The 24,042-nt window shown below is 36.0% G+C and overlaps 1 protein-coding gene across 1 annotated transcript in view; it reads left to right on the plus strand.

The window, feature by feature from the left end:
* The window catches only part of DOK6 (docking protein 6), a 249,661-nt gene that overhangs the window by 79,339 nt on the left and 146,280 nt on the right, over positions 1-24,042 (plus strand). Inside the window, exon 2 of the mRNA XM_021530883.3 lies at positions 12,761-12,868. Coding sequence (XP_021386558.1) covers positions 12,761-12,868 — 108 coding nt within the window. The remainder of the gene's footprint in view (positions 1-12,760; positions 12,869-24,042) is intronic.

The following is a 24,042-nucleotide window of genomic DNA, read 5'->3' on the forward strand; positions in this document are numbered from 1 at the left end:
ATGCTTGTACCATTGAAAACTACATTTGAGTTTCTGCAGCCTTCAGAAACAAGGATAGGAGCATCAAAAAGATCTACAAAGTATTTTAAAGCCACATTACACTAAGGCAAGTATTGTAGGATGATGTTTGCTAATGATTACGAATAGGAAACTTCAGCAGTATATGTAGAAAGAATCAGACAGACTCCTCTATGGCATTGCACAGTGTTTCTGGTGGAACATATCCTGTGAGACAATTACTAATGCTAATAATATTCTTCAGTTTCTGTGCTGCTAATAATAAAAGAATGGGGACAGTTCATAGAAGAAAGGAATTCCTGTTGTATGCAACAATAGAAATAGCAGCAGAAATGTAAACATCGATGTAGAATTCTGTGAACAAGTTAAAAATAATCACTGTAAATAGGGCTGATCTTCCATTATAAGCCTTCTCCATTTATGTAATATTTGATTAATTTATGAAATCTTAGAGCTTAAATGTGTCATAAACCAAGACTGAACTAATTTGAAGTGATTATTGAAAGATATTTAAAAGTCCAGCAGGGCAGACTTAAGGAGACCATAGGGAAAACAGTAGGAAGCAGGGACTTGTTAATTTGAAAGGTAGATGAGCCAAAGGAAGAATTGGATATTGTGCGCTGAGAAGAGTAGAGCTAGAGCCTCCTAAAGAAAAATAGAACAAAAGCCTCTGCCATTAAAAGTAAGATGGTGCAGCATCCTCAATTGCTGAGTGTCACAGTGTCTGTCTTGCTGTGACCTGATGCTGTGAGTTCACTGGTGAATGCTGCATTGAACTAATATGTCTTCACTTGAACAGCTCTCTACTGATAGATTCTGTATAATATATGTTAAAAATACAAAATAGTAGGATGTATTATAACAAATGATTTTGAGTAAAAGGCAAAAATCCTTTCATACAGATGTTAGCTTCAAGAATTAGAATTTCCTCTGAGACAAGGCTCATAAATTAAATCATAGTTAACAACAAAAACTCTCTCCAAAGCATGGTAGCTATGTATTAGCCACTGAGCACCTATGAAAAAGAACTGTGAATGTGAAATGTCCAGTATTTTCTCTCCCTGTGACTCCACAGAAAGGAAATTATTTCAATCCTAGTGAGTCAGCACCATAAGAACAAGAAGAAAAACTGTCACACTTCAAATATCTCCTTAGATGTAAATTGTGTGATGAGTACAGAAGGAGTAGCAGGCACCTATTGCATGGCTCTCTGCAGCTGGAGGAGGCAGGGCTCAGTGACTTGCACATTTTCTCTCATACATCTATGCCCAACTCTTACCTAACTCTCTTTCAGTTCTTATGCAAGGGTCATTTAAGTGCACACTTTAAAGCAAAATGGAATGTGTAGCAGTTGCTGCTCTGCAGTGCTGGACTTAGACTTGTCTGTATTGAGACAAGAGTTTTAATGACCACATATGAAGAGTTGCTTGGATTAATTTCTGAGATACTGGAAATACAACTGTGATTTTAGAAACCTATCTATGATAAACATCTATTGGGGAATGGCCCTAGTATGTGTTGATTAACATTAAGAGACAGAATTAATCTGCTGCTGTCAGTATGTATTATCTGATATATAGATAATGTAAATATGCACCTAATATAAAACACCTCTCAAGCTGTGAATTGTTCAGTGAGGATGACTGAGATTTCCAATGCTTTTGTTCAATTTTAAAAATAATTTGGGAGTTCTCACCATGACTTTGTTATAAATAAAATTAGTCAAGAATGTCCACTTTCTGTGGACGTTTGATGTGTAAGAGGACAACTGTGGTAACCTATTCAAAAGCAACCATAGACATAAGTTCTTGAAGATGTTAAGGGTTGGTCATAATACTTTACTTGCTTAGCTGTTCTAATACTATAAAATATAATAAAGTTGTTAATCCATTCTCTCACAATATCTCAATTTAGAGAATTCTGTATCATACAGAATTTGGCAAATGTTTTGTAGTTCATGATTCATAGCATGTTCTTACTCAGAGTGGTTATTAATAAAGGTAATCATTCTATTAAACCTACTGGGTATTTTCCATAAAATCTGCATATTTTATATTGTAACCCATTTTACATTGTAACCCATGTATATAGTTTTCTGCTGATTTTTTACATGGAAAGATTTCTTAACAAAAAGCTGACTTGCTGTGGTTTGTGTTTACTCACTGCTGTCACTATATAATATAATAAGCCTGTATCTGTAACAAGCTACCTATGTTTTCAGTCTTAAACTCTTACTAAGACTTCACAATTAAGATGGAAATTATTCTGCAAAACCAGATGTTGCTTCTGGTAGAATTAACATTAGTGAGCACAGAGCATTACCACCCTGCTTCTCTTCTATATTAGACTTCACATTACAGCTTCATATCTTATATCTGAGACCGTCTCATCAGTGTCAGGAAGTGAGAAGGTAGCAACACAGCTTTCTTCTCTTGTCCTGCACGCACTTTTAAGACTGCAAGTGAGAAAAGGTAGTTGTGTTAGGTACTCTTGAACCAACATGCTGGATTTGACCAGAAATTCTGCAACTTTTTTTTTTTCCTCCTTCCACCAACTCATGCCCTCAGGTGGTCCCCAGAGCACAGAAAATCAATGTGCTTTCTATTTCTAAGCAGCTGATGGGACCATAAAAATAAATAGCATCAGTTGGGTAGACTAATAATTTTCTTCTGCCCATGGGAAATAGCTGGAGAAGGACAATCTTAGCTCCTGCAAGTTCTGGAATGCTGGTGACAATCAGTGAAAGTAGGGGGAGGGGTGGGAAAGTTGTTTTGAGATGTCTTTTTCCTCTTAGATAGTAATATTAGCTTAGTGGGATGACCATAACTCCTTTAACAAAGAAATTCATGTTTGTTCTATGAGACCTTGATTGTTACCAGTTTGGGTCTGAGCCAAAGCACACTAAAGCAGGGCTCCTGTGGATTCACCTGAATACATTTTGGGTGAATCTCAAACAATTCAGGGCAGACTTTTTGGAGACGTATCACAGGTACAGAGCAGGGAATTCAGAGTGGTCTTTTGGACTTAGGAAGTTTGGGTTTAGAAACCATCTGCTTTTCCTCTGCTTTATTTCCCTGGGGTCATAGGAACATGGTTCCTAAGCCCATGTAGTAGCTATTTCCCCACAGGACATACTGTCTAGGAATGTAACATACCAGCAACATTTGTGTTCTGAGGAAAGCTATTTTATGGTGGTTTTCTTTGAGTATAAGCTATCTTTATCTGTTAAAAATTTGCTGTTGCAACAAAAGCTGAACAGATCTGGTGTTGGTATTTACAGGAGCTAAGGGCTATAGCTTTTTTTTCCAAATCCTCTTAGTTGTGTGTAAAAGCATTTGTTTTCTCATCCTTTTCTTGGTTTGGATTATGTCTCTATTCATTACAGTATTGATACATTGTAATAGCAGACTGGTAACATCTTTAAGCAGAGATGTTCTGGAAATACACAGCACAAGAGTAGCAGAAAGCAAATCACTACATAAATCAAGCAAAATTTGAAATATGTATCTTTGCATTTGTCTGAAAGTTACAACTCCCAGAGCAAGTCCTGGTTGAGGTCTTTTTGAATGTTTGGTTTGATTTCTGTTGGTTTGGTTTGCTTTTTTACTTCAGTAAAAAAGTAGTTCTGTGCATAAATATTGCAGGAAATTTCAGTCAATTACTCCATTTTAGTATCCATTTAATTTCTATGAGAGAGGATTCTTGCTAACTCTGAGCTTTTAAGTATTTCCACTTACCACAAGATGTGAATTCTTCTTCCTCCCCTTCAGTTAATTTAAACGTAAGAAGTAATGAAGGTTTTTGGGGCATGGCAGCATCTCTTACAACTGTGATTCTTTGTCAGGAGGAGATTTAACATATTGGTTACAGTAATGCAGGTGATCAAATGCCAGAAAAACGGCACTGAAATTAAGCATCCTCCTGAACACTACTATTTGTATGGTCCTGCTCAAATCCTGCTGCAGCCTTCATTTTGCAGAACACCTTATTTTCTAGCTAAGATTAATTTCTCCATAAAATCTATCAGCCATATCATAGTACTTAAAGGGGATTCAAAGTTGAATATCTAACTTCATTTAAAAAAAAAGAATTTGGTTTGTAAGGAACTGACACAATTGAGTCATGCAACCTGGTATTTCAGAGGTTTATTGAATATGCCATAGGTAAATGCCATTTTTAAAATATGTTCCTGTTCTGTGGCACAGTGCATCAAAATATGTTTGAGGAGCTTTTCCTCTACACTGGCATTCGTATATTCTTTAGTCTCCCCGTACAAACATGATGCACACACTTCATGCATGCCTGTTTGCCAGCAGGAGTGACCAGGCATTTAACAGAGACACTTGCAGATTACAGTGAGCTTTCACCCATTTACATCAGTGAGGCTGGGTGTGCAAGGCTTTCTAAATATATGCTGAAATGACAAAATGTGTCAAAGAATAAAAGGCTCCAACTTTCCTATTCTTCTCTGAGGATCAATTGCTGTTAGAAATTATATTCCTACATAAATATATAGTGGCACTTACAGTCAGCTCTCTTTGTTTTTTCTTTACAAAAAATGCTTTAGACTTAGTGCTGTGCTCAGCTATGTTAAATCCCATGCAAACCAAACTTTTCGCTTATTTTATTAGTCAAAACAACAGCTCCCTGAGCACTCTCATGCCTTTGCTGAGTTTCTCTGCGATATTTTAGAGAAAAGATAAATTATCAGAGGGCTGGAGTACCCTCCTATGAAGACAGGCTGAGAGTTCAGGTTATTCAACCTGAAGGAGAGAAGGCTCTGGGGAGACCTTAGAGAATCTTCCAATACCTAAAGAGAGAAATAGGGCCTTCAAGAGAGACAGAGCAGGACTTCTTACAAGGACGTGTAATGATAGGACAAGGGGGAGTGGATTTAAACTGAAAGAGAGTAGTTTTACATTAGATATTAGGAATAAATTCTTTGTTGTGAGATGGTGAGGCACAAAGACAGAAAAGTTGTGGGTGCCCTGTCTCTGGAAGTGTTCAATGCCAGGTTGGGCTGTGCTTTGAGAAAGCTGGTCTAGTTGGAGGAGTCTCTGCCCGCCCTGGGGTGTGTGTGAGGAGTGGGCTGGAACTAGATGATCTTTAAGGTCCCTTCCAACCCAAACTTCTCTACAATTCCCCAATATGTTATAAAATCTAACTGATGTAAACCTGAGGAATAATTTTGGATTCTGAAGATAAATTTGAGCTTGTAACCTTCTAAATTGGGGCTGTAAAAATTATTTGAGTTTTTCCCCCTTGGTAGTAGAGAACAGATGTCTGTGATTACTTTTTTATTCTGAAGCTCTGCTTCATTTTTAGGTACTCAGTTGCACATGTTTGATTTTTCCTTCCTAACATAAAGTACTAAGGGTCTGAGGTGATCGATACCGTCTTTCAGTGTGTGTTATTTCAGCTTGTGTGTAACAGTCTGAATTTTGTTTTCTAGTGACATAAGTAAGAATTCTATCCCAATAACTTCTTTGTTTCTCAGCATTAGATTCCCTTGGTGGTACAATAAGTACCTTTAATGTTTTCAAGAAGTGATGACTGTCTTACAAAATATGCGTAAATGATACTATGTTTCAGCTTAATAAGCTCATCAGTAGAAGAAAGATAGTGATATTTCCATTATTTGTATATGTATTTATAGTAGTAAAAATAAAGGAGTCCTAGTTTTCTTCTCTAAATATTGCTTTCCATTGCAGTATATTAAACCATCCTTTGTGGTTTTTCAAATTCAAGTGAGCTATGTATACTTGCAATTAATTAGGTAAAACATTTTTTTAAAAGTGGTATTTCCACTAACAAAGCCCCTTCAAATGAGTTAGGTAAGGTAATTACTCCAGTTCAGTTTGAGAACTTACTGAAATTTAATATTAAAATATTGCAAAACCATAACTTTCTCTACTGGTATTTTTTTCAGATTACATTGAGAAAAGTATGTGTAGGAGGAGATATCAACATACATGGGTACATAATTATTCGTAAGCAAGTGCTGCATATTCAGCTTAAGCTCAGTGAAATGCTTGAGATTTCTTGAGCATAATAATTTCAAGAGTGAAATGCTTGAGATTTCTTGAGCATAATAATTTCTTTAAGAAATATTACAAGCTCTTGGATTTTACTGCTGGATATGTGCTACAACTGTTGAAACCAAATTTTTTTCTGGTTATGAGGGCATTTTTTGTCATCAACTCTGAAGCCAGACATGAAGTGAGCAGTGTTAGTTTTCCTTCAGAAAGATCACTGAAGTTAGTCTTGCCAAAACTGAGTCAGAGATGCAGAAAGCCAAAAGAAATGGCTACTAGAACTGTTCTTTTTAATTACCATAAGATCAATTCAGATGTAAGTTATAAATTCTGCTGACCTGCAGACTGCTGTGGAGTCAGAGTGTGTTATTTGTGTAGGCTGTCCTTCTGCCCTTGAATTTCCCTGATGGTACTTCAGAACAAAGCAACAGTAGTGAGGTTTTAAGCTACGGGTGCTTAAGGATTGATGGAGTCATATAACACTTTTCACAGGAATACAAGGTGCAGGTCTGTTCAGATATGTATCTTCCACTCTCTTTTATACACATTAAAATAAAAAGCCTTCAGATTTCATAACTAAAGTGTTTGCATGATGCACAGAGTAGTTTAGCTAGTAGAGGAATAGTTGGAAAATTGCTATGGTGTACTTTGATTTCACATAAATCCCTAATAATAAAATTAATTCTTTTATAGATTACATGTATAGCCTGTGACTATAACACCATAAATTATAGTATATTATAAGCATCTGTATGAATCTATAATGGCATGTTATGGCAGCAAAAAGATGACGTGTGTATACTATAACTGGGTGAATTGTCCCTAATCATCTCTCTCTAACCATCCTAATTGTCAGACTGCAATCAAGCCCACAAGGATTGATCTAATCTTAGATGAAACAGTTTGTAGCAGATGTTTCTTTATTTCTTCAATTCCTAACTTTAAATGCCAGCAGATTTGCAATGTGCAAAATATTAGTAATAAAAAAATGCTATCAGAAATTTTAGGATTTGAACTATGATACTAAAATTATCTAACACCTACTTTTATTGTTGCAGAAGGTCATGCTCCAAGCTCTGTAAACTAAAGTTTAACCTTGCTCCCTAATTTGGATGATGAAATGAAGCTCAAGGGTACATGCAAGGTTATCATATATGAGGAATGTTTCCCGGCTGGATAGCATTCACAGCATACCTTCAAACAATATTTCTCCTTAATGGCACTACTAGTCAGTTTTTGGTATATATTTGTGGGGTTTCTTTAACCATGACTTTACAGATTAAATAGCTTTGCTTTTATTGTGGTTGCTTTGTGGTAGATAGTTCGGTAACATTGGAAGAAAATACATTGAAATAGGCAAGAACAGGTGGAGACTTAGACTCAATTAAAAAAAGAAATTGAAACTACCCAGGCTTATTGTATATTGTGGTAAAGTCTCATCCCCACATCCCAGAGCTACTGTCAGGAGCAGGTAAGCTCTTGCTTCTGGGCAAGGCTACAGATTCTTTTCACCTCTCCTGTTTGGGTGCTGGATATCAGATGGCTGTGGAGTATCTGCCCTGCTGCTGGGAGAAAGGTGAGCTCCCAGCAGTGTGGTAAAGGAGCAGGAGCTGGCCTCAATTCCCTGCCACTCTACACCCTCTGTGCTAATTTGGGAGCTCAGTGCTGTGCAGCAGTGCTCCGCCTCTCTTGATTATTCATATGAATCCAAATTTGCCACCCAAAATGCACCCAATTAATGCAGTGGGAACTGTATTTCATTTCTGTTGTCAAAAAGGTAGGCAGCAAAATCAGAGCTGTTCAAATGCTGGTAGCTCAGAAAAGTGGATTGCAACCATGAGTTTCAGGCAGTTTTTTTTTCTATTGAATTGACTCAGCAGTAGCTTAGATTCTGTAACTTGCTCTTTAGGCTGAGGTATGGATCCCCATTTTCCTCTTGGGCTTTTTTATACATAATAACTGTGTTTCATGTTCTCCTAAGTTTTACTTGAATGTGTGACAAGTGTAGTTTCACTGAAGCAGTAAGGTGTCACCTCTTGTCTCTTCTTCCTTAGCCAAATTATGCACAGAATCAAAAAATAGTGGGTGTCAAAACAATGGTTAAATATAACTTTACAGTGACAACTATTTTTATTTTTGTTATTATGAATGCTTTATTTTTAAGTTGTGACTACATTTTTTAATCCCACAACGAACTGCATTCCTCTCGCATACCCCATAGTAACATCCATTTTTAACAGAGTTAACTAGAGAGGTAAACTTGAACACATTCATATTTTAGCGTTTTTAATGCATATACTGCAGATGTTGTCTTGTCAAACAGGAAAGCAATGCATTTGGCAAGTCAGGGATGAGAAATCAACTAGCCTTTTCCTGCAGATAATGAGATGTAAATGCAGAACTGAATATTATTATGTTGTTGTCTTCCTGGGAGAAAATTTGATAGGTTATGCTAGCAAAAAGCTCCATGAATGATGCTTCAGTGCCTGTCCTGGTCAGTGATGGTTTCTGTTAGTAATTAGGAGCTGACTCATTGCTGTTCCTCTCAAGAGACAAATGTTTCTACAGCTAGTGGCAGAAAATTAGATGGTTTTCCAATATACCCAAGAAAGCTGCCATTTGTACTGTCCTTTGGATAAGTGCGGGGAGATTTCAGAGCATCTAAATTGATTTCAGAAAAAAGCTTATAGCTTTATTAAAAAAAAAACATGGGGGATTTTTTTGTTGTTGTTTCTATTTTCTGTTGGATTGTTTGAGTGTGAAATTTCTGGATTAATGTGTAGAAAGTTGTCAATAAAAGTGCCTTCTTTAAATATTAGTGATGACTGGGAGAGCTTTATTTGCTACAGCTGTGGATAAAAAGAAATGTGATTCTTAAAAGCATTTATTGTAAATGGCTAGGAAAAAGGTCTTAGAAATCTCTGGAAAATGGAAAATCATACATAAGATTTCCACTATAAACCAATTATTTTTTAAATTATTTTAGAAAAGAGGTAAATATTTCCTTCTTTCTGAAAAAAAAATCTAGCCAGTGGATTTCCTGCAATATGTATTTTAATGGAGTTGTTATGAACAGCCATGGCAACAATAACACAGAATTGTATGATGTGATCATGAAAAGTAATGGCCCATTCAGAGGCCAAATTTTTGCATATATTAGTCAAGAATATTAAAAAATATGATCATGCTGGAAATGTGAGCTGGGCATTGTACTATATTAAGCAGAAGAAAAATATCAAAATAAGATTATGCAGAGATTTCATGATTAATTGATCTGTTGCAGTTTTTCAAGCAAAATGTAGAATAAAACATCTCTGAAGATTAATAGAAATGTATCAGCATTAGAAGTCAAGTTTCTAACTGGAAGGATTTCAGAAATCATTTGAGGGGGTTTGATAAGGTAATACTGTTCCAGGTTCTGGAATTCTCTCAGTAACAAGATGAGGTTGCTCAGGTTCCATCTTGAGGAAAGAGGCTCCTCTCCCCCGCGAGCTCGTACATTGTAATCAGAATCATTCCCATGTGCTATCGCAAGGGCCAACCTAATCAGTTCTCACCAGACCACAAGTGTGCTAGTTATTGCCGTGGCTTACTGATACATAATTGCACAATATCCTGGGTAATAGAATCTGGAAAAATATTTTTTATTGTGCTTTGCCCATCTTGTAAAACTGAGGTAGGAAGGATGTTGTTTAAAGAGGTTCAGCTATGCCTAGGGCTCTGCAGGTAATTTCAATAGAATCCTTCTCAAGATTGTAATGAACAGGTTTTTTCTAATTGATACAGTAATAAAAGAAAACCTAAAGCCAGCATGTTTTTAATGCCATCTTCCTCAATTGCTCCAGTAAAAAATGCAATGGCATGGGGCAGACTTTGTGTTGTTTGCCCTTGATACAAAATTTTAAAATCATATTTGTTGAACGGTGAGTGCTCATCTGAGGATGTAACCCTGATTAAATGATCAAATATTTGGCATTTCTTCAACTAAGCACATGTGGAAAACAGTCTCACAGGAAATACTAAGTATTATGGAGACAATACAGTGAGTGGTTCTAATTCCCTCTGTTCTGGAGGGGCTGATGCTGATTTCTCTCACAATGGCTTCCCCAATTATCTGAGGACTTTAGAAGTCTTTCAGAAGTTTTGATTACAGCCAATGGCATCCTAAAGTAGGCCAGGGATAAAAGAGTATCTCACAGTTCGTGAATAATTGAGTAGATTTCTGTATAACAATGAGGTGCCTTATGAAAGGCAAATGTTTGTTTGCTGTGTGCTCACATCTGCACCTATTTATTCATATTTATAGGTAAATTCATATGCTAATACTTTTCCAAGCACTAAGATACAAAGTGTCTGTTGGCATAATAAGGTAAAATGCTGCTGAAATGCAATGGAACTGTACATGTATATACCAGCTTTAAAATTAGGTTGCAAAAAATAAAATCCAAATGCAAGGATGTATCTTGGCATGAGTTCATAGGCTATCAGGAGTCCTCTCTGGGCCATTTCATTCTTCAGATCTCTCCTCTTCTTAAAGGTCTGGAAAAAAGAAATGCCAATAAATTGAAGCAGTTACAATCTAAAGGACAAACTTATGTTTCTCTCCTCTTGTTATTCAATGTTCTCTAAAAGCAAAGGCTGTTCATTCCTGCAGTCTGTATGCTGAACCCTTTGAATTAACTCGATTCTGAAATGTGTGAGAAGGCCTGATGAGGAACATCCTTAAAGATAACTAGCATCAAGCCCTGGTATTTGATAGTAGTTCCCAGTAATAAGGAGGTCAAACCCTTCCTCTGGAATTTCATCAGCTTATCTGCAAAACCTCAAATTCACTTTCACCCTGTCTCAACTTGATATACAGTGAAAAAAAGACTGAAGCCATCATTTATCTGAACCTGCTCATTTGTCACTAAAGGAAGTGCTTTGGAGTATGCATTAGATGACCTTTGATCTAGAAAATGTTCTCATCCTCACAGGGAAAGGTCTGACTCCATGACTGTGATGTTTAGTTTGCCTTTTTTAGGGATATTTCTAATGTACTGGATCTAACTGATACTTCTTATTGCAACAAAATATGACTGCCATATATACATGTATAAAAATACATTTTAAAAAACACAAACAAACAAAGGAATAAAAATAAACTCCGCTGACCTTTGAAATACTTCTGTTAATCAACACAAATTACAGGTTTATTGTCACCAGCTGTCAAAAATTCAGGTCATCTGTAAAATGCAAATTCCATGGCTATGCTAAAACCCACATGAAGATGATGACTAGGGTTGGTCTAACTTTTCTAAAGAGAATTTTTTGAGGACTGTATGACATTAAAGGCATATACTGAAAATAAGGAAATTGAGAAAACTTGAAATTAAGATAGTGGGTTTTACCTTCATAAAGAACTTCCTAGGAAAAGACTTTCCTCAGCGAACGAGAAATGAACTAAAATTATACATAGACTAAAAAAACTACCCAAGATCCCAGAAGACCCAGAAGTATTATTAAAAGTGACACTTTTAGTAAATAAATAAATATGTCCCTTTCAGACAGCTGGTGCTGCTGTTTTTTAGTAAGGTCAAAATAGTGGAATATTCTATATCTTTGTGTCTGGAGCTTTTCATATTACAAAATTTTGTTAAACTAATACGTTTAATCAAGAAATAACTGTGGGAGCAGTGCTGTAGTTTTGGTAAAGTCAAGTTGCAATACTGCCAAGATGTTATTTGAAGAAAGTACTATCTAATAAAGATGGTTTATGATGTCCCAAAGTGTAATGTCATTTTTTTTTCAGGAAATATAATACCGTCTTTACTTTCCCTCAGGATAGGTGAAGTAATTTCTGAGATAGAAAGCACAGTTGTACAGTTGCCACTTTACAACCTTAGTAAAAAAAGCCTAAAAGTTCTACACTTTGTAAGTTGTATACTTGCAGAGAATTTAATGATGTACCATGTTTTCTTCGAAAAGTCTTCATAATTAAACATATTGATACTGTAGCCCAATGGTAGGGTTTTAAAAGAAAACACTTTGACTGATAACATTCATCTTAGATAGTGGCAACAGGATAATGTCAGTAGTATTATGTCATGAAGTGATTACTTAAGCTTAATTATTTTAAGCTTAATTATTTTAAGCACTACATTAAGCTACTACACTACATTTTCTGCTTGTGTTTGGTTTAGATAGCAGACTGAGGGGAAAACTCTGCCTGCTCTAATTTCCTTGGGTTTTTTAATTATTTAGTTTTTTGGTAATGGGAGGTATGGTTGATCCAAATTTAATAGTACTGTATTTCTTGTGTGTGTCATTAAATTGTGTAGAATTTGTACTGAATTAAGGTTCTTCACATATGGTCAGTGGAATCATTGAGTGGTATTGGGTTTGGGACTTTTTTCAATGTATCCTTGAATTAATAACATGAAATTCCACATGGTATTGCTTATAGAGCTGTTCAAGTACTGCTGAGAATAATGAAGTAAACTGCTGTCATAGATTATAAAACTAGATTGATATCTAATCTCTTACTTGCATAATATAGTCTAGAGGATTATCATTAATCAGCTTCTCTTTGAACTGCAAGTTTTACTCTTGAAGTAAAACGCTGTCATTTCAAAATTTCTTCCTAAGTCAATTCTGTAACTGAATACATTTGTAATACTATCCACCTTTAAAGAAAAAGTAATAGAATTCATTGATTTTGTTCACAGATTTTTAGGCGTTGTTGGCTGGTTTTCAAGAAGGCTTCCAGTAAAGGACCCAGGAGGCTAGAAAAATTTCCAGATGAGAAGGCAGCATATTTCAGGAACTTCCACAAGGTAAGTCATACCTCTTTCTGAAGAAGTGAACTGAAGCGTTGCCTGTTTACTACTCTTCCTTGGGAAGAGTGTGTTCTTGCTATGTCTGGTTTGCAAACAAAACAGTGAAAATTGCTGTAAACCTAATCCTGGCAATAAAGCAGAGTAAAACGTCTGTAAGTCTCAGTGATGCAGGTGAGATATCACACTGTTTTTTTCCAGATGATCACATAACCTAACTCTCAATGTATTTGAAACAATAGAATTATGTTTTTTTAGTTAAACGCTCATAGTTTGAAAATGTGTAAAATTGGCTGCCTATTCAAATGTTTAATCAATAGTTGCTAGCTAAGTATTACACAAATTCTGAAAATGCTAAATGCTTCATTTGTAGTGGTAACACTCCTCAAATGTGTAAGGTTCCTCCCAGAACTCAAGATTTACAAGCTCTGTCAACAAAAAATTTTTAGCAGTAAAAAGTTGGGATTCACTGAATGAGGTACTCCCTGCTTTCTCTATCACTTGCACTTCTGTGATGGGAAACAAGATATTTGAGCATGAGTTTTTCTTTCTGTCTCTTACATTACTGTTTATCAACCCCCCAAAGTCTGTCAGTAGACTTCATGTTGCCTAATCCTAAAACAGGGTGGGAGTCTGTGCTTGTGCTATTGTCTTCTATCAAGTCACTGTTAGCTTTATGACATATCAATGTTAGATATTCCATTAAACCTGTCAAGTTGAAACACAAAAATGACTTAACCAAGGGCCATGCAGCAAGCAGTGAAAAAGTGTGAATATAATCTTATATCTCTTGAAGGCAGGTGTGATTTTTTACCATAAAACTACAAAATTGCCTTTAAGTTCCAGTAGCCAGACTGCTCTAGCATGGCTTCCCCTGCCTGGACATAAGTCCTGACAACTAACCATCTCCAGCCTGAGGTGCTCTGTCCATGTGCCCACAGGCCAGCATCCTGCTCCAGTGGTGGCTTCTGATGAAGCCACAGCTCTTTTGCAAGGCTTTGCAGAATTGTTTTGTGTTATTTTCTTTTCATTCTTTTTTGAGCCTGTTATGCCTATAGCATACTTTATGTGTTAAAGGACTCAGAAAGACATTATCTGTTGCCTGTCAACTGTCATCATTGTAGAAAAATAATATGAAATGCAGGGATTGTTTCAGAAGCTAAGAAAATAATGTTGATACCTATGCAACTGCATGTCAAGAGTCACCAATTGCAAATGCAAAGGAGGGGTTTTACTCTACATCTCGGTTTTTCCCTCTTTTTCCCTTCTGTGAGGGTACGAAGAGAAAGAAATGGATACTCCCTGTTTCCTATTTAAAAGGATAATGTGTTTCTGGCTGTAGAGAAAGAGGAATTGTATCTCTTCACTTGGATTATATCCATTTTTCAAATAAAGCCATGAAATAATTTCTGAAGGTATATTTTCACAAAATAGAAACCAAGAATCTTATTCTCTGGTTTGATTCTTTTCCCGAGGATATTTTATTATTTCATAGTGATGATTCTCTTCAATTGCCTCCATTCTGATAAATAAATAGTGGTGAAGTAGATGTGCATGAGTTGTGAATAGTCAAGTGTGACTATTGAGGGAACAGTCCAGGTTGTTACAGAATCAAATATAGCTATTTGATTGTTGGTGTTGGATGAAAAAACCCTGATTTTCTTTCTTTCTTTTCTAGAGACCTTTATTCGTTCATTATATTTTGAAGTTGTTCAAAATGCACATTTACCTTTAGTCAGTGCAAACTATTAGCCCTGTCTTGAAATTCTCCATTTCCTTTCTCACTCACAAAAAACAGAGGGCATATGGTATGAAAAGTTGAAGATTAACTCTGAGAATCAATGAAAAAAAAATTATTAAATATTGAAGAATTGAGACTGTTATTTTTAAAGAAAGATTAAAATAGAAGTTGCAAGCCTGACTCCTTATGAAAGGAGAACATGCATAAAGGGACAAAATGCTCTGTTTACTTGCTATTATTAATATAAGACTATATATATTGGATCTGAGATCCTTGTCCCTATACAAATTTATTTCTAAGTATTAGAAGAGGTTGTTGTAGAGGGGTACTCAGAATGCACTGTGTTTGTGAAGCACTTGTGTGCTTCAGACTTTTAGATCAATTTCGGTTACCTTGGGAGAAGGCCTAGGAGTAGCACAGAATTAGATTGTATTGTGCAAATTTTTAGCTTTCTTACACAGAGTTATAGAAGAAAATTTTACATGTCAAGTGGAAATATACAAAAAATTAATATCTTTGATTTATCTGTGTTCAAATCAGTATTCAGGACAAACAGTACCCTGATGTAAGTAACTCATCAAGGTCTCCACTTTTCCATGTTTGAGCTTGAAATGAGGCTCAAATGAAATTCCTCTTTAAAATAATTTACCAAGATGACTATATATCTCCTATGCTTATGTAATGAACATGTGTACTGGGCAATATGATTTATAGAAGGGGCTAGACAAAGGAAAAAAACCCGAACTGGTAACACAAAGCTAAAATAATTAGAAATAGATATTTTCTGGTTTATATATGCATAAAAAATAGTCATTAATGAGTAAAAAGGCTGTCCTCTTTAGAAAATTTATTCCCCTCCCCACTTCCTCTCAGTATCCAGACTATGTATGGGTTTATTTGCTTTTCTATAGTTCTGTAAATTGCCACTGTGCAATGCTTTAGTGTTGATTTTTTTCCTAGTAATTGTCTTACTATAAATAACAGTAATGACCTTACTCCTAGACAAGTGCCTCCTAACAGCAACAGTGCATATTACATTCATTAGCCAAAACGTGACCTCATCCCTTTCTTGCAGTTTCTGGTATCAAATTAAAACTTCTCATTACTGTAAATTTAGACCATTGCAGTCTTGCTCAGGTAAGTTTATAGCTTTGCTGTTCTGTTTTCCCTTGAACATTCATTGTGGAGGTTGTGCAGAACAGCTGTATTGACTCCCATTGCTCCCTCCAAAGAAGGGACAAAATAGCAATAGCTCTGCATCCATGCCAAGGCTGGGTATGTTCTTGATAGCCACCCCTCCATTGTCAGAAAAGAGCAAAAACAGCCACCACAACTTTACCAACTTAAAAGAAAGCAAAAAATAAAAAATATTTCTTACTTCTGTAATAGAAGATTTAAAAAAAAATCACTATATAAATTCATATATACTATATAAAAAGTGAATTCTTATGCCTTGGAGACATACTGACCACACAGTACCTGTGCTTCTAATCCATTAGGAGTGGCTTTCAGGAGCATTGCCAAATCATCATGAAGATCACTAGAAATGAGAGATCAAATGTCCACAGCTGGACAGTATCCAAATGAACTAGAAAAAGCATTACACAGTTGGCCAATTAATTGTTAAAGCAGAATTAGAAAGAGCAAAGTAGTGCTTGAAGAGCAACTAACCAGAATAGATTCTGACCCATCAGGATCAAAAACCTTGCCAGAGATCCCAGGGGATGGAGCAAATATTCAAGAAAGAATGAAAATAGAAATTAACACTTTCACATTGGGGTTTACTGTAGAGAAAAGTGACATGCTGTGGTGTGGGCATGCGAGGAGGGGGTCAGTAGATATATCTTTGTGTTTTAAACTTGATCATAGGTACTTCAGACCCAGCTACACAGAGAACAGAGTTACTTACGAGCCCAAATGCCACTTAAGCATGATATAGCTGAATTACTAACAGTAGTACATAAATACCAAAATAGGAATCAACAAATAAGGATTCTTCCATTCCATCTAAAATGTCCAATTCCATTCATGCATGCTTCTTCTTCATTTATAAGCTAAATACCCTTCACATGAAGTGAAGGTGTTGGGGGTTGGGTCTGTCCCTGACAAGATATATCTCTCTTGAAGCAAGACAAGCTTGAATCTGTCAATGCTACTGTGATTACCCTTCAAATAAATAAATAGCTGACATCTGGCATGGAGATCAAGACTTACTGATTTAATCCCCCCAATATGAGAGATTGTTCTGTTAAGATTGTGTAAATAACAGCTATCTCCAAGGTTTTGAGTTTTAAGTTAGCAAGATTAAAGTAGGATAAGATTTTTAGATTTATGTTGTTTTTCCTGTCATTATGTTTAATTATGATGTGCTTTATATAAATCTGCAAATGCAAAGGGAAATAAATTGCAAAACATTTTAGCAACAACTTCTGATAGTCAAAAATGTGTATGGGACAGATGGTGTTAAGCACATTATATAATATGTGTCCACAAAAATAGATAATAATCAAGAAAGAGGACAGCAGTAGCCTTCTAACTGTAGTTTACTGGATTAAATTTGTGACCAGGACCTCACAATGGTATATACCTTACAATTTTATTTCATAGCTTGATTGTCCTGAAGAAACTTGTGGAATGCAATCCTAGTGATTTATGGCAAGTTCTTGTACCAGCTGCAGCAGCATCTCAAACACTTCTTGGCATTAAGGTCTCTTGTGTGTATGTGTGCACAAATGCACACCCAGACAGTCTTGTTTGTCAGGAGGAAGGAGGGGACAAGTTCTCTTTGTATGCAGGAACAATAAGATATTTATTCTTCTACAGCACAGTTCCTAGTCTCTTCCTAATTGAGATGACCTTTAAGCCATGTGGTGCTTATTCAGGATAAGTGAACTCCTGATAACTTTGTAAACCACTGAATTTTGCCACAGTCGTATATGTGCTAGCTCCCACAATTCTCAAATGTAATTACAGCCCTGACATGAAAAATAAAAATACTTATATAGTTAGCACTAGAATAATCATAACCATAAGAACTTCTCTCTCATTGTTTCCACTTAGTTTCCTTTGAGTTGTTCTGGTTTATTGTTTTCCTTCATGTTTTCTAGCCATCGCCAAGTTGCCTAAATAAAGATTCTTATTGCTAAAGAAAGGTGAACTAGCCTACTTTTATTCTCGTTTAGCCCAAGAGTTCCGCTTTACTGTGGAGTATTTCAGATTCTTATGTTGCTCGTGTTCACTACAAAGCAGAAATGGTGCAAGTTTCCTTATGGATTTCTATAATCTGGCATGTTACTCTTATTTCTCTTATTATATTGCATGGTTTCTCAGCTGTAAAGGTGTTCTTAAAAAGAAAGGTAGACAGCCATCAAAATGTAAGTGTTAGGCCTAATTCTTGTGCTTTTTATGATAAGATATATTAAGACACTTGATTTTCCTCTAAATTTAAATATTATTTGAATTCCTCTTCTGCAGTTTTTTTCTTGGTATAATTGTTATGCTGTCTGTTTTTCACAATCGCAAATTAAAGCCTGCCTTTTTTTGCTCTGTTGACCATTCTGCTTCTACTATTTTTTAGTTGATCTATAGTTCCTCAATAAGTCTTTCTTTTCTCATCTGGTTAAATTCACTCAAAAATTCATATTTGGTGTAAGCTAAACAGGAATACCTTATGAGGATCTGGTAACCACAGATCTTGTTTGCTTTGAAAACCCTCCCAGATTTAGCACACTTTTTCCTTTCCCTCTTCTCCTCTTATTAAGTATGGTAATTTTTTGTTTTCCAGAACTTCTTTCAAAAAATTCAAAATAATGATCTCAGTGTTGTATTTTCTTATGAACCCAATGAGTGTATGTGACTATAGTTTTGAATAATATATTTTAAGTTTATCTGCAAATAATTGGGAATTTAACAATTAGTTTTTGTAATTCTTTGTTCTTTGAGGTTGAAAGAAGTGCACAAATGTACTTTGTGTGTGGTGTTTACATCCCTATTTTGCCAAGTCTTCCACAGCAGAGGTGACTAAATATTCCTGAAAATTATAACCTTATTTTTCTGCATTTTGACTTGTAATTATCTTCAAATATTTGTTTACACCACTTTCAAGTAATGTCTTGTAGCAAAATCATGTGGCTGGTATGGGAAGGTTATGAAGGACATTGCTTCCATAGATTGCTATTAACTCAGCCAATGAAGTGAAAATTAACCCTATTTAAATGAATAACTGTTAGCAAAATAGTTACAGTTCTGTCACCAAACAAAAAGATTTGCAGTAATTATCAGATGGCCTCTAAAATATAGAAGTATTTGAACAGCATGGTTGTTCAAAGCAAGCATTCCGTGTACCAGAAAGGAAATTGCAGGAATAATTGGAGCTGTGCTGGTAATAAAGCCATTAATAGAGTCTGAGCACATCAAAGGGCAACATACAAATAAATAAAACTAAATCTTTTCTGACAAAGTTTGTTTCAAGGCAATAACTTCTTCTTTCCTTAATCATGTAATGAAGAAATGTACAAGTTGAGCATGCTGACAGGACCTTGAAATCCTACAAATATGGACTTAAAATGCATAAGTGATCCTACGAGTTCCTTCCTGTATCCATTCATCCATCTAAACCTTTAAGTCACAATGTATTAATTTGAAGTATAAATTCACATGTTAAGTAAGTGTCAATGTGTGGTGTTGAATTCCTCAAATGTGGCATCAGTGGCTGAATCTAAGTATCAAGGAAGGAAATATAAGTAGGAAAGTTAAAGATTATCTTTACTTGGAACACAAAGCAACACCAAGACCTGTTAGTGGCAGTTCTTATATGTGAAGATCCATGTACAGTTTAGTACAAAATATTCAGAGTAATAGTTGAGTGTGTATGTACAGTTTTGCAGCAAAAGAAACACTCTGTTCTTACAAATCAGCTGTTTAAATAGAAGAATATATTCCCATTATATTAAGTATGAAAAGAAGCTGGAAGACTAAACCTTTTTCTTGGAAAAAGTAATACTAGGTAGGGGAGCAATGTTTAAATGTTTCAGCAGGAGGAGAAAAAAGTAGAATATAAAAAATAATATCTAATATAAAACTAAATGTAAAATGTCATTGGAGCATAGAACAATTCAGGACCTCTGGAGCCCATCTGGTTCAATCCCCTGCTCAAAGCAGTGTCAGTCACATCACATTGCTCATGGCTATGTCCAGTTGTGGTTTGAATATCTCCAGGATTGGAAGCTGGAGGTATGACCTCTAGAAGGCTAAACAAGAAGTCCTGCAGCTGCGGCCTGATGACTAAAGCAGTAGAAGAGGCTGGGAGCTTTGTCTGGAGTGCAGCTCTGCTGCCCCAAGGATCCCGCTGGGCAGTGAGCTGAGCCGTCAGTCAGTCAGCTGTGTGGCAGCAATGAACCATGTCCTGGAAAGCCTCAGGAGGAGGATGGGCAGCAGCATGAGAACTCAGCCTGGAAGGCTTCTCCATATTGAGCCAGACCTGCAATATTGTCTCTGATTCTGGTCCCCTCACTGCTCTATTCAAGACAGGAAAAAAACTCCAGAGAGTGTCAGTGAGCAAGATGGAGGTTGGAGAACCTGAGGCAAGACTGAAGGAACTAGATTTGCACTAGAGAGGAAAGAAGGCCTGTGGACAACTAATCACAGCCTTCCAATTTTGATAGGGTGGCTGAGGTGTTCTCAGGGATCCTCAGGGGAAAGACAAGAGGCAATGGGCAGAAGTTGCTTCAGGGGAAATCAGCTTGATATAAGGAATAAAAAAAAAAAAATAGCCAACTGATGTTTAGAACTAAAGGTGAGAGCAGGCTAAGCAGAGAGGTCAGTGTTTCCTCAGTGGAAATCTTGAAGACCTAGCTTGGCAAGGCTTTTTGTAACCTAATTGAAGAGCCTGCTTTCAAGGTGGACCAGATGATCTCCAGGGTTTCCATCCAGCACAGAGTTTCCTGTGAACTATGAAGTTTATGTCGCTAAAGTTACTACTATAGCTCTTGGTATATCTCTGTGCTGCATGTATTGTGTCTTGCCCTCTCCTGAGAATATTTCAGTGGTGGAAAAATATATTTAATCTTCCTAGTGTCTCTTAAAACAGTCTCAGAAGAACTTTTCTTTGAACTGCTCTAGTGTTATTGCTTTATAGTAGAGGATATGATGATCTGTGTGTCAGTTATGTATATTCTGGTTTTGCCATGGAAACCTAGCCATGTTTTGGCAAAGTTCAAAGCCTTGCAAACCTGTCTTTTCATATTTTTTGGAAGCACTTCTGACTTTGACAGCTAAAATGTTTCATGTCATCTGTAAAACTTTGAATATGATGGAAATTCAGATAATTTTCTCTCTTGAGTAATGGAATATATTTCCCTCAGTTCATTCAGGGCTAAAGACTGGTATTCATTGTAAGAACTACTTACCATTTTTATAGACTAGTACAGGGAAAAGTGTTTGAGGTGAGATCATGGAGCCATTCTCTGTATGTATCTCCTCTGGCACTTGGTCACAAAAGGAAAATGGTTGAATTAAACTTAAGAGAAGAAATAGACCAAATGTTAGAGCGTGGGAGAAAAAAGGAATAAATGTTCTGGCACTCTGTGAAGCACCTTATCCTTTGGAAAGCTGTGAGAGACTCCAAGGTCAATGGAAAGCTGGCTGCTCAAATAATTGCTATGAAAAATGCTGAAGCAAAGAATGGGATGGGGAGATTTTGAAAAAAATATATATTACTAAAAGTAATAAATCTATTTTAATTGACTGCCCATAGCCAGGGAGACTGGTGCAGAGATAACAATCTCAACAATGAGAGGGAGGTGAACAAGCAAGCAAAAAGCATGGACATGGTCTGTCACTTCAGCTCGACTATACCTGGTAAAAAAATTCTGTGCAGCAGGGCAGGTGCACATTAACAGAAAGCAAGGAGAGATTGTTCAGGTTTTTACACCCAAGTAAATTGCTCTCCAATAACACTACCTCATTTGTTCCAGCAGCTGGGAGATATTCACTTCTCAGACATGGCCCAGGAGAGGCACATTCCAAAATAAGAAGAGCATGTGTTTGGAAGAGAGGGTTTCAGTAGCAGAGACTCTGATGAAGCTGAGGGATAGGCACTTAGGAGGGGACAGACTGGAATTGAGGCATCTGAAGCAGGTCTTTATTGGTCCTTGGGGGAGAAATCAAGAAGAAAGAATTGAGCTAGAATATAAAACAGCTGGGCTTGCTGTGGAGATTTGCACTAACCAAACTCCCCTTTTTAATGCAAGTGAAAAGCGAAATCTGAATATCTTAAATTCAAATAAAAATTTTAAAGGATTTTTTTCTACTTTATTTTGCTTTCACCATGCAATTTCTTGTTTCTTCCCTGCCATTATAATCCACACATCTCAGAAGCAAGGAAGGTGTTAATATTTGTGAAAGTTAATATTTGTGAAACTATCTGTGTGAAATGTACTTGTGAGATGACCAGTACAGAAGAACCTTGAGAAGTCAGGTCATACCATTAAACAATATGAATTTATGACAGTAAAACAAATTTATAAAGCCTCTACTTAGCAGAATGGTATTCACCATTTTTTCTGACTGTGGTGAAAAATAGTTATGGAAAATCAAATGCAATTATATATTTATGTGTATCATAATGTGTATCATAATAAGTGTAGAATACATACCAATAAACATAAAGATATTTGTTTGTCATAAGATACAGGGTAGGAGGGCCATAAATCAGACCCAGTGGGGCCAGTGCCATAAATAGGAAAATGGTAAACTAGGCCTATGGAATTAGCAGTCAAATATTGAGGTCTTCCTTTCCTAGCCTTCAGCACTTGGCTTTGCATTTGTATTTTTTGCAATATTTTGTGCATCTATTTTCACTATTTAAGTGTAGAAAGTAGGTATACTATATAAATAATAAAAGTTCATGATGAAAGTTAAAGACCTAATTATCAAGATTGCAGTTTACAACACTAGTAAAAAAATACGTTATGTGAGGATTTTTTTTTTTTTTCCTAATGACAACATTTTCCCTTGAAGCTACTCTGAATTATGTGTCTGTGTTGCTGGGGAATGTTTACCATATTGCTGTGGAAATGGGAAGAGGCGTGGACCCTTCTGCAGTCGCTATAAAAGGAAGCAGACAGGTACAAACAGAAGGTTATGGTGTATGAGCGAGGGCCAACAGGTTTGTCTCAGTAATTTGTTCTCTCTTAATAAAGGGATATGAAATATAATAAGTATTTTGAGTACTAAGTTTCATTTAAGGTTATGGTTTACTTGGAGTAAGGGAGGCTTTGCAATGTAAATAAAGAGCAATTTATTATGAAAATTAGCACAAAACTATCTAATTTTTACTTCTTCATAGAGGGAAATTTGAAATTCAAATCACTGGCTGATGAAGGTTATTAAAAATGCATTAGAGTTCAAAATGTAGCTGTATGTAATTGTCATAATAGATACTCAAAATTAATTTATCCCAAATGACAATTAAGCTAAACGAATTTTCAAATTATCAGCTAAAAAACTTCAGTTAATATTAGAAACAAATAAAATTAAAACATTTCAAAAAGTTTGTAAAAAATCAAAACTATTTTAAAATAATCCTAAAAAAAGGATTGCATTTCTGTTTAGAATTATTCCTTTTCTTATTGTGCAAATTACTTTACTCTTGCAATTTTCTTTTACCTCAGTTTCTCTCTATCGCATTTTTCTCTCTTTCACCTTTTTCTCCCAGAGAAGTCTGGACCACTTTGAGTGTGTGTGTACACACACATGCACAGGCATGGGCTGAATTTAGATTAAACTAAACTCGTTCATTTTTCCTCTATACCTGGTAGTTTTCCATCTAGTTTGTGCATTTTTCTGATGAGGGATCTCATAGGTAGACTGGTACTATTAATACTTCCTTGAGAATATCGGAAATGGCTCTAATTAATATTTAAGAAAAGCACCAAAATGCCAATTTTGGCATTGTTGGATTAGGATGGGAGCTATTTTTATAGACAATGAGGCATATTTACAGCCTTTAAAAATCAACAGAGGGGAAAGTTTTTCTAAATAATACTACTTTTGTCGTGGGTGTGTAAGTACTAATGTTTTCTAGAAACAAGACAAGCCAGGAACTGTCAGCTAGTGGATATGTCTGTGGTTGTTCTTGTAGATGTACACACATGGACTTGCACCACTTGCTGCTGTCCATGGCCAAGAGTGTGTCCGAGCCCCCAGCTGAGTCCTGTGCTTGTATTTCTCTTCTTGATATTTCTCCCTTTTGGCATAAGGTGAGAAAGCCAAGAATAAAGAATGCAAAAACAAAGATGGCTCTTTTCCTGGGTAATGTAATTTATTTTTTTCTGAATGCACCTCTTGATACTTCAGCAGATACTCGGCATTTTAGAAGTCCTTAAAATCTGCATCATGAGTTTATTCTCTGCTGTGATTTTTTCCCCTGTGA

The sequence above is a fragment of the Lonchura striata genome, chromosome 1 (genome assembly GCF_046129695.1).
Source record: "Lonchura striata isolate bLonStr1 chromosome 1, bLonStr1.mat, whole genome shotgun sequence".
Lineage (NCBI taxonomy): Eukaryota > Metazoa > Chordata > Aves > Passeriformes > Estrildidae > Lonchura > Lonchura striata.